Raw genomic sequence first — 10879 nt, 5'->3', positions numbered from 1 at the left:
AGCATAAGACAGACTCAGAAGAAGGAAGAGACCATCCATTTCTCAAATAAGTCATTATGAACAGCAATGAAACTGGGATAATTACTGGAAAATTTTATGAGTGGCCTTGAAACACTGTCTTATATGGTGCCAGAAGTTGAGCTGCTCAGGGCAGAAGACATTATATACAACTCAGGAAGAGCTGCCTTCTCAAAGCGGAGTTGATCTTAACGATTTAATTCATTGTAGTACCATAAGAGGTAGGTTTACAACATAGACACACAGTTTGACCATTAATTTTTCTCACACAACGAAATATTTTATCTTATATATAATTCTCTGCCACTCTATTTTTGATTGGGGCAAACAGGCAAGGTTAAGGGAATAGTTACTATTCAGCAGGCAGGCTTTTCACCAATGAAAAAGTACCAGGTTGTACAGCTATAAATCAATGTAGAACAAGACATAAAAAATGCACTTGCAGCCTGCTTCAGCCTTGGTTTGCTACTTCTAACTCACAGTCACAGGAATGTGTTAAAACTAAGGGAAATGAATGTTTCTTCTGTTGATGATTAAAAACAGACATTCTTTGCATCCCTAAGAGATCAGTCCATTTGGGAAAAAAATCAAATAATAAGTATAATTTCCAATATGTTTTTTTTTTTTTTTCCACTGGATCTACTGGATGCCCAAACATTGCTGACTTGTTTGGATTAACAATCAGGAAATTGCTCCTTTTTTTGGGTGCTATCAGTCAAAAATCAACACCATGGTCCACAACAATAATATTAACATGAACAACATAAAGCAAAGGATTTCTGTATAAAAACCCTCTCCCTGTCTCGATATTCTACTTTTCACTTTTCATCTCCACTTTTTAGACTTTTTAAAGTTTTCTTATTTCTCATATCCCATGCTTCTAAATATTATTCTCAAAATTATTCATTTTTTGCAATTAAAAGAAAAAATTTAAAAAAGGAAAGGAATTTATTGTTAATTTAGTAAATACTCTTATTACTGCAGGTGTAGCTAATTTTATCAATATAAATCAAGGGAAAACTGGATTTAATACAAAAAATTTTGCTTAAAACACCATTTGTTTACACTAAAATCCTCCATAGAGAAGGACCAGACACTATGTGTTCTGTCTGTTGTACATAGAGTCACAATGAGTGTGAACCACTCAACAGCATGTAACAGTGATAACAGAGAAAACCTAGTCAGTTTTTGCTTGTTTTATTCTGTTTTTTAGGTACTTTTCCCTCTAGCCTGAATACAGAATCTCACACAAGTAATAATAAGCTCTATAACAACAGGTTTGGTTTCATGGAAAGTTGCTTTGTCTTCTCTTACTCATATTTGGAACCTTTGTATGTACATGGACACGTTTTACAGAAAATATATTATGAGAGAGGCAATTTATTTTCTCTTCCATTTCATTAGCAGTGTTTCTCTTACTTCTTTGTTACGGAGTGTGTAGATGAAGGGGTTTAGAACTGGAGTCACCACAGTGTTCAGTACGTGGACATTCTTGGTCAGATCCAAGGCATCTTTGATTGAGGTTCGGATATGAAGAAAGATGGTGGATCCATACCAGATGAGCACCACAGTTAGATGAGAGGAACATGTGGAGAAAGCTTTGCTTCGTCCACTGGATGAGGGGAGGCTGAGAATGGTATTAATGATGAAGATGTAGGAGACTAGGGTGATGAGGCAGGAACTTAGAATGACCACAAAAGCAATAACAAAGGACACAAGCTCCACAGCCTGGGTGCTGGTACAGGCCAGGGCAATCCAGGGGGCAATGTCACAGAAGAAGTGATTGATGGCATGTGGACCACAGAAAGAGAGGTGACTGATGAGGGATGTGGGCACTGCAAAGGCCAGGAAGCCACATACCCAGGAGCCCAGGGCCAGCTGCACTGAAAGCAGACTGCTCATGATGGTACCATAGTGTAGAGGATAGCAGATGGCAAGATAACGGTCATAAGCCATGGCTGCCAGCAGGAAGTATTCCGTGCAGCCCAAGGAGAAAACAAGGTACATCTGCAAAAGACAGCCTGTGAATGATATGGTCTGGCTTCTCCCCAGGAGGATGGCCAGGGCCTTGGGGACTGCAGCCGTGGTATACCAAATCTCTAGGAAAGAGAGGTTACTCAGAAAGAAGTACATAGGAGTGTGGAGCTGGTGGGAAGTACTCACCAACATCAAGATGGTAAAGTTGCCTCCTACTGTGAGAATGTACATTACCAGAAAAAGCATGAAGAGAGAGAGCTGAAGGGCCTGGGACCCTGGAAAGCCCAACAGGAGAAATTCCTGGGAGACAGTTCTATTGTCTGTGCCCATTGTGGTATGTAAAAGAACCAGGAAACAGAGAATCAAGACTGAAAGACTTGAAAAAAAATGACACAGTCCTAGAAAAATAAAATAAATGCATGCATGAAAGAATGCCCAATGAACGTAGCCCTTCATAGTCTAACATACACCAGGAGCAACACATGGTTAACACAGTTAATGACTCATTTGTTAATATAACTAATTATCAGTTTAGGAAACACCTGTTTAAATAATTTTATCAATTTTTCAAAGATTGTAAAATTAAGATCTAAGAATCAAATCCAGCCTCTTGCCTCCATGTGCTCTTGCAGGTATTAGCATGTGTCAACTTCAGCTACATATTACCTCTAAACTCACAAAACTGACCCCTTTTCATCTGGATTCACTGTTTTTTCAGTTCACTCTGCATGGTCCTTGAATAAAAATATGTAATTTTTTCTTTGCTAAACGCCTCACTCCCATATGTAAATTCCAGTTACCTGCATATTTGATGGTTGGTAATAGTTTCCTAATTCCTATTTTAATTTTTGTCCTTTGTCTTCAAAATAACCCAAATGCCCACCAGCAGATGAATAGATAAATAAAATGTGTTCAACGGAATATTTAAAGAGAAATGAAGTTATGATACCTCGGAAGATATGGGGGAGCCTTGAAAACACTATACTAAATGAAATGAGTTACACAAAAAGCAAATATTGTATGGTCCTGATTATATGAAATATATAATAGGCAACTGTATTAGTGGGGGTGCATTGCTTAAGGGATACTGAGCTTCTGTTAAAGATAGGGAACATTTAGAAATGGATAGTTGTGGTAGTTTCATAACATGACCAATAACTGGTGTGACAGAACTGTACTCGAAAAAAATGTTGGAATGATGAATATTTAGTTAAATACATTCCATCACAGTATTTATTAAAGTAGTCTTCAGAAATAAACTATAAGCATTAAAAAAAGAAAAAGTTTCACAATGATTTTACTCTTTTCAGAATTTAACTGTAGATCTTGATTGTTTCATGTTTAAACATATTAATGAGGTATTTAAAATTCTCCTTTGCATGAATACATTATACACACCAAGAAATATTTCTATATTGAGCAAAGAAGTTAAGGCAAACTTCTCTCTGCATCTAAGACACATGATGCTTGCTTTACTCTCGGCATTCATTTATTTCCTCTTTTCTTCTCCATATATCAAACTCACACTCAAAAATGTCCTATCTTTCATCAAACTCAATTTTTACAACATATATTCAACATCAGTGAGGAATTTAGAGTACAAAATATGTCTATGAGATAAATGGGTCTGAATACTGGCTTTTCATAATATATGAAGGGAGCTCTGGTAGGGTAGTGCCTAAGGCATTTGATTGCTAACCTGATGGCTGGGGGTTCAAACCCACCGGCCACTCTTCAGAAGGAAGTTTGGGCAATCTACTTCCATAGTGATATCACCCCAAAAACCCAAAAAGAGGTCACTATGAGTCTGGTCCAACTTGACAGCAGTGTTTTTTTTTTTTTTTTTAATTTATGAAGAAAAATTTTTCAATCTCATTCAAAGCCTAGCTTCTTACACACTACTCAGCAAGCCAATATCCTGGGATTTTTGCCAAAATTCAAATTCCAATTCAATCATTTGGAGTGGTGACTGTGAGTCTCCATTTCACAAAAGTTTGCAGAAGATGTCACTGCTCAGGAATCACATTCTAATCAATAATTATTAGCATTTTCTTAATTTTTAAACAATGGATCAAAAGATTAGAGAAATTGTATTTGTTTTCTAAGATATGCTTGATTATCCTATTGTTATTGAGTCTATTTGGACTCATATAGACCCCATGGGACAAAGTAGAACTGTCCCCTAGAGTTTCCAAGGCTGTAGATATTTATGGAAGCAGACTTACCCATCTTTCTCCCATTGATTGGCTGGTAAGCTTGAAGTACTCTTTTTCATTAGCAGAGAAAAGCTTAACCACTGTGCCACCAGGGCTCTCTTAGGTAGTGCAAGAACTTATAGATTAATAGTTAATTAGACAAATAGAGAAAAAAAAAAATTCAACTATCTTACCTTAGACTGTGAGGAGCTGGAGAATACAATAGGGAATGCAAAGAAAGGATGTTCCATATCAATTAATGCTAAATAATGGCTTTCACAAATTTCCTGGAGCTATTGTTTCCCAGTTGTCTGTGTCATTAATGTCATTAAGAGGATAATACCTCGAAGGTGGCTATGAGTCAGAATCAACTTTATGCAAGTTTTCTAGTGCAAGGACCAGTATTCGCTGTTAATGTCATTTAGCACTGTACAATTATTCTTTGGGCAATCCTACTTCTGTAGTGATACTGCCTCGGAAACCCAAGGAGGGGTCGCTATGAGTCAGGGCTGACTCGACGGCACATAACAACAACAACAAATTATTCTTTCAGTAACTGATAGGCAAGGAGAACCCACTTAAATGTCAACTTAAAGCAGTTAAAAATAGCCAAAATACGGTGAATGCTCATTTATCTCAAAGAAATGAATTGATAAAGTGGCTACAACTATGGGGCTCAAGTGTAACAAGGACTGTGCGGCTGGCTCAGGACCCAGCACTGTTTCGTACTGGTGTACATAGGGTCACTACGAGTCGGAGCAGACTCAATGGCAACCAACAACAACATCCTAACCATTTGCATCTACTCTCTAATAAGGTTTTTTTTTTTTTTTAATCTATTAATGTCGTTTTATTTTTATCTTAATGGTATTACAGATAGGAAAATTGAAACTCAAAGAAGCTGAAGAATTTAGTCAAAGGTGTCAAACCCAAGCCTTAGCACTTTTAAGAAAAAAGTTGATTGTTTTCAGAGAAATTTTTATTCACCTCTGTGGAATCTGATTAACAGGTTCAAGGAAATGATAACTTATATTCAAATATGAGCCACTGTTCAAATTATTTCCAAAATCTGCTAATATGAATATGTTGTATTTTAAAACTCAAAAGTAATGTGAGTAAAAGAATTAGATTTATTATTTTCAACTTTAAAACTTTAAAAGTCAATTTGTGGTGATGGTAATTTAGAGAATAAATATAATCTTTATACAATATTATGAACTGGCATTTTCAAATTTTACTTTCAATTACACTGCTGAATTTTTCAGATAACAAGAGCTCAAACACGCTTGAAGTATGTAATAATCATACCACATATTTTAACATCTATGTTAATAGTTCTCTGAGTATTATTAGTATTAATACTAAGATAACATATATGAGACTATGTATTTGACTTAACAAGAGTTAAAGAAAATGAGAAAGAGATATAGTTTGTCTTACTGTTTTTAAATAAATGATTTAGATTTTTCAAATGAATTAACAGCTTCATTTTCTTTATATGGAACACATTCAATTTTTAACAATTTACAGAACAAAACAATGACTAATTTTAATTTCTTACATTTGAGAAGTGTAAATTTTGGTTATATAAAAAGGTGTATTTTTGTATGAATATGTGATATTTTACCAAAACATAACTGCATTGCAGATTGTTTCTAAGTTATAGCATTGATTGTCTGTTATGATGGATCTATCACATAACACAAACTTGTGATTCCATATGTACCCATTGATCAGTCATTGGATAGAATATATTAAATACGTAATAACTCCCATTCACTCACCCTGCTGAAAATCTTTCTACTTTAAATGCAAGTTCCATTGACTCTTTGATTTCACCTTTTCTTTTACCATAACTTTCTTCTTTTAACACAGTTATTTTTGTTTCCATCATGCTCTCTCTCTCCTTTTCTTTTTGCTTATCTTATAATTTTATTATTAACTCCCATTACCCTTCAATTAGCTCAATCTTCCATGGTCTTTGAACCTTGTTCCATCTGTCTTATCACTCTAACACTGTCCAGTTCTGGTTCTATTTCAAATTTTCTCCAGGCATCTTACATTTTCTTCTCTTCACACTTTCTCATAATGAGCTCCCTACTGACAACCATGAGCTACTAAATAATAGCTTATGAGTGGGTAATTCTTATGGGAGAAAGTGAAATATCACATCTCTCACTCTCTTGGGTACATAGGGCTAGTATAAATAGGCAGGACCTTATTGATAGATTTTTTTTCACCATTAATATTTATTGAATCCTAGATAATATCATACTTTTCATGATCCTTGTTCTACACAATTTCAATATTCATCTCAGTGGTTTCATATTAGCAATTCATGTAAAAAATAATAGTGCAACAATTGCTAGAATGCTGATTCATATGATATGATGATAAATATTAAAATTTTAACATTTTCTTATAAAATAATTGTAGTTTTTTTTTAACATTTTATTGTACTTGGGTGAAATTTTACAAAGCAGATTGATTTTACATTCAACAGTTCATACATATTTTCTTTTCTGAAACTGGTTACATTCTCCACAGTGTAAGAGCTCTCTTCCCACTTCCTCCTTGTGGTCATAGTTTCTCTGTGTCCTTTTTATTTTTAATTTTATTGTGGTGAAAACATACAGAACAAGACATTGCCAGCAAAACAACTTCCACATTTATAACTCTGTGACATTGATTACATATTTCATGTTGTGTGGAAAGGCTATCCTTTTCCAAACTATCCCACCATCTATTAGCATAAACTCAATGTCATCTCCCCCACCAAAAAAAAAAAAAAACTTATTTCAACCTATTTGGAAATTTTCCTCCCTTTCCCCTCCCATACCTGGTAACCAACAAAGGAAGTTTCCTTCCATGTATAAAACTTTCCTTGACTTTCCTTGACTTTTTACAATAACAGACTAATACAATATTTGTCCTTCTGTGACTGACTTATTTTGCTTTGCATAATGTCCTCCAAGTTCATCCACCTTATCATTGTTTTGCAGATTCTAAATTATTCTTTAGGGTTGCATAATATTCTATTGTTTGTATGTACCACAGTTTGTATATCCATTCCTTGTCTGATGGAACTTAGGTTGTTTCCATGTCTACTATTGTGAATAGTGCTGTGATAAATATCAGTGTGCATGTGTCTATTCCTGTGCTGCATCTCACTTCTTTGGGATATATAACTAGTAATGGGATTGCTGGGTCAAATATTTCTTTCTCCAACTTTTTAAAGAATCACCATACCAATTTCCCCAGTGGTGATATCATTTTAAAGTCCCACCAACAGTGTATGAGAGTATCAAACTCTCCATATCTTTGCCAGTATTTGTTATATGCTGTCTTGTTGAACTTTACTAATAATGGTGGACTAAGATGCTATCTCGTTGTTTTGACTTGCACATCTCTAAGAGGAATGAGCATGATAATTTCTTCATGTGTTTGTTGGCTGCCTGAATATCTTCTTTGGTAAATTGTCTGTTTATACCTTCTGCCCATTTTGTAATTGGACTGTTTGTCTTTTTGTTGTTGGGATGTTGGACTTTTCTATAAATATTAGAGATAAGTCCTTTGCCAATATATCATTCTGAAATATTTTTTCCTATTCTGTAGGTTCTCTTCTTACAGTTTTGGAGAAGTCTTTTGATACACATAAGAATTTAATTTTCAGAAGGTCTCATTCATCTAGCTTATCTTCTACAGTTTGTCCATCTTGGGTTACGTTTGATAGTCTTTATGCCATAAATTAAGACCCCTAAATTTACCCCTATTTTTTTCATTAATGAACTTTACAGTTCTAGGTTTCACATATAAGTCTTTGATCCATGTGGAGTTTGTTTTTGTGCATGGTATGGTATTGTTTCATTTTCTGGAAATTGCTATCCAGTTTTGCCAGTAACTTTTGTGAAAGAAACAATCTCTTCTATATTTAATGGCTTTCAGGTTTTTGTCAAATATCAGCTGACCCTAGGCAGATGGATCTATTTCTGGGTTCTCAATTCTGTTCCACTGATCTATGTGTCTGTCCTTATAACAATACGAGTCTGTTTTGTCAACTATGGTTATATAGTAGGTTTTGAAATATGAGAGTGTGAGACCACCTACTTTGTTCTTCTTCTTCTTCAATAGTGCTCTGCTTATCCAAGGTCTCTTTCCTTTCTATATGAAATTATTAATTGTTTTTTCAATGTCTTTGAAGAATGATGATAGAATCTGGATTGGGATTACATTGAATTTATAGATTGCTTTGAGTAGTATTGACATTTTGACAATGTTCAATTTTGCTATCCATGAGCATGGTATGTTCTTCCATTAATGTAGCTCTCTTATAAATTCTTGAAACCATATTTTGTAGTTTTCTATGTATAAATCTTGTGTGTTACTGGTAAGATTTATTCCCAAATATCTTATCATTAGGTAGCTATTATTAATTTCCTTATTTCCTTTTCAGAGGGCTCTTTGCTGGTGTGAAAGATCCAACTGATCTATGTATGTTGATTTTGTATCCTGCCCCTGTGCTAAATCTTTCAATAAGTTCCTTTTTATGTAGAGAATCATATGATCTGCAAGTAAGGATAGTTTATGTCTTTCTTACCAATTTGGAAGGAGCTCTGTTACTCTGGTGCCTAGGGCATTTGACAGATAACAAGGAGGTTGGCAGTTCAAACCCATCAGCCACTCTGAAGGAAGATGGGACAATCTACTTCCATAAAGATTAACAGTCTTAGAAACCAAATGGTGGTTGCTGAGTCAGAATTGACTTGATAACATTCAGCTTGGGTTTTTGGTTTTGTAATTTTGGGTGTCATTGATTTCCCTTTCTTGCCTTATTGTCCTAGCTAGGACTTCCAACATAATATTGAATAGAAGTGGAGGTAAAAGGCATCATTTTCTCATTTCTTTTCACAAGGGGAATTGTTAACATCTCTATCCATTGAGAATAATGTTCGCTTTTGGTTTTATATATATTATTTTTATTATGTTGAGGAATTTCTCTTTTATTCCTATTTTTCTGAGAGTTTTTTTGGTCAGGAATCAGTGTTGGGTTTTATCAAATAACTTTCTGCATCTATTGATATGATCATTTGATTCCTTTCCTTTATTTTACTTATATGATGGATTGGGTTGATTGTTTCTCTAATGTTCAACCATTCTTGCATACCTGGTATTAATCTCACTCAGTCATGATGTAACATATTTTTGATATGTTGTTGGAATCTATGATTAGTAGAATTACCCAGTGAAACAATGTAGGCCAGGACATATTTTTGGTTGATAATTTTTTTTTTTTTTTTTAATTGTGATTTGGGTGAATATTTACAGAGCAAATTCACTTTCCATACAGCAGTTCACATAAACTTTGTCTCATGTCATTGACCACAGTTTACCACAATGCAACAGTTCCCTCCTATGTCCTCCCCATAGTTACCTCTTCCCAGTGTCCATCCCTCCATACACTCCTGCCCCCTGAGCTGGCTACCTGTGCATAAACAGCCCTTCTTTTTCCCATGATTGTTCTCTTCAAGGAGAATATCTACTTGAGGTAAATGTTCAACACATATGCCTGTCTTGTTTGGCTGGAAACCACAGGTGTGGGTTCAATTCCAGACCTGAAGGTCAGTTAGGGGCCATAGTCTCAGTGGATCCACCAGGCTCTATCGGACCAGCAAACGTGCCCTCCCCTTTTTTCCCTCCAAATGATTTTGATTTTTGTTCCACATTGTTCCACATTTTTCTCCCTCTCCATCAAGGATGTCCTACATAGATCCTCTTCCTAGTAGATGACATTGGTAGCCAGGCACCATCTAGTTCTTCTGGTCTCATAGTTGGCTGCAGATCGGATGGTGTATCAGTCGCTAGAACTAATTGTTTCCATTATTTTTTTTTCATTCTTCTTTTCTCTGGATGAGGAGAGACACATTGTTGCATCTAGATGGCAGCTTGCTAGCTTTTAAGATCCCAGTCACTACTCACCAAAGTAGGAGGAGGAACAATGTTTGTATAGTATGTTATGCCAATGGAGCTTGGTGTCCCCTGTAACTATGGTCCCAAGCCCACAGGTTCAACTACTCGGTTCCTCTGGGTAGCTGGCTGTGACCAAGCAGTGACCACAACCTTGCCCCTTGTCAGCTCTACTATATACCTGGGAATTCTGATCTTTCACATAGACTTATAGGACCACTGTCTGCCAACACTATACATGTTCTTAGATACACTCCCCATTTCATAGACATACCTAATCGTTCAGCCTATCCACCCATCTACCACCCATATACCCATGTTTGCCTTCACTGACAACACAGTACTGCATGTGCATAAGTGTTCATATTTGTTGTCTGTACCTCCCATGTAACTCTCTATGCCTTTCTCATCCTCAGTGCTGCCATATTTATCGCTCACATTTGGTACATTGCCCTTCTCTTCACCCAAATCAATACTTATCTCTATCTATCTAACAATGTTCCCTCCCCTCCCTTCCCATCCCTGGTAACCAACAAATAAAATTTCCTTCTATAGATAAACCTTTCCTTCACTTTTACAATAAAGGACTAATACAATATTTGTCCTTTTGTGATTGACTTATTTCACTCAGCAAAATGTCCTCTAAGTTCATCCATGTTGTACGGTGTTTTGCAGATTCTACATTATTCTTTAGCATTGCATAGTATTCCATTGTGTGTATGTAC

At 35.6% G+C, this 10879-nt stretch overlaps 1 protein-coding gene across 1 annotated transcript; it reads right to left on the bottom strand.

Moving 5' to 3' along the window:
• Positions 1-1398: 1398 nt before the first annotated feature.
• LOC103211738 (olfactory receptor 6F1-like) lies at positions 1399-2325 on the bottom strand. Its single transcript, XM_007957714.1, has one exon. It carries the CDS (start codon positions 2323-2325, stop codon positions 1399-1401), a length of 927 nt encoding a protein of 308 aa, XP_007955905.1.
• Positions 2326-10879: the final 8554 nt, after the last annotated feature.

This window comes from Orycteropus afer, unplaced genomic scaffold (genome assembly GCF_000298275.1).
Source record: "Orycteropus afer afer isolate SDZICR_OR568_19922 unplaced genomic scaffold, OryAfe1.0 scaffold00782, whole genome shotgun sequence".
In the NCBI taxonomy this organism is placed as follows: Eukaryota; Metazoa; Chordata; class Mammalia; order Tubulidentata; family Orycteropodidae; genus Orycteropus; species Orycteropus afer.
The sequence above is the reverse complement of the archived record's forward strand: the minus strand, read 5'-3'. Positions and strand labels throughout refer to the sequence as shown.

What these genes read in the sequence shown, in the direction of transcription:
- LOC103211738 (XM_007957714.1), bottom strand. Translation starts at nt 2,325, where the DNA reads ATGGGCACAGACAATAGAACTGTCTCCCAGGAATTTCTCCTGTTGGGC.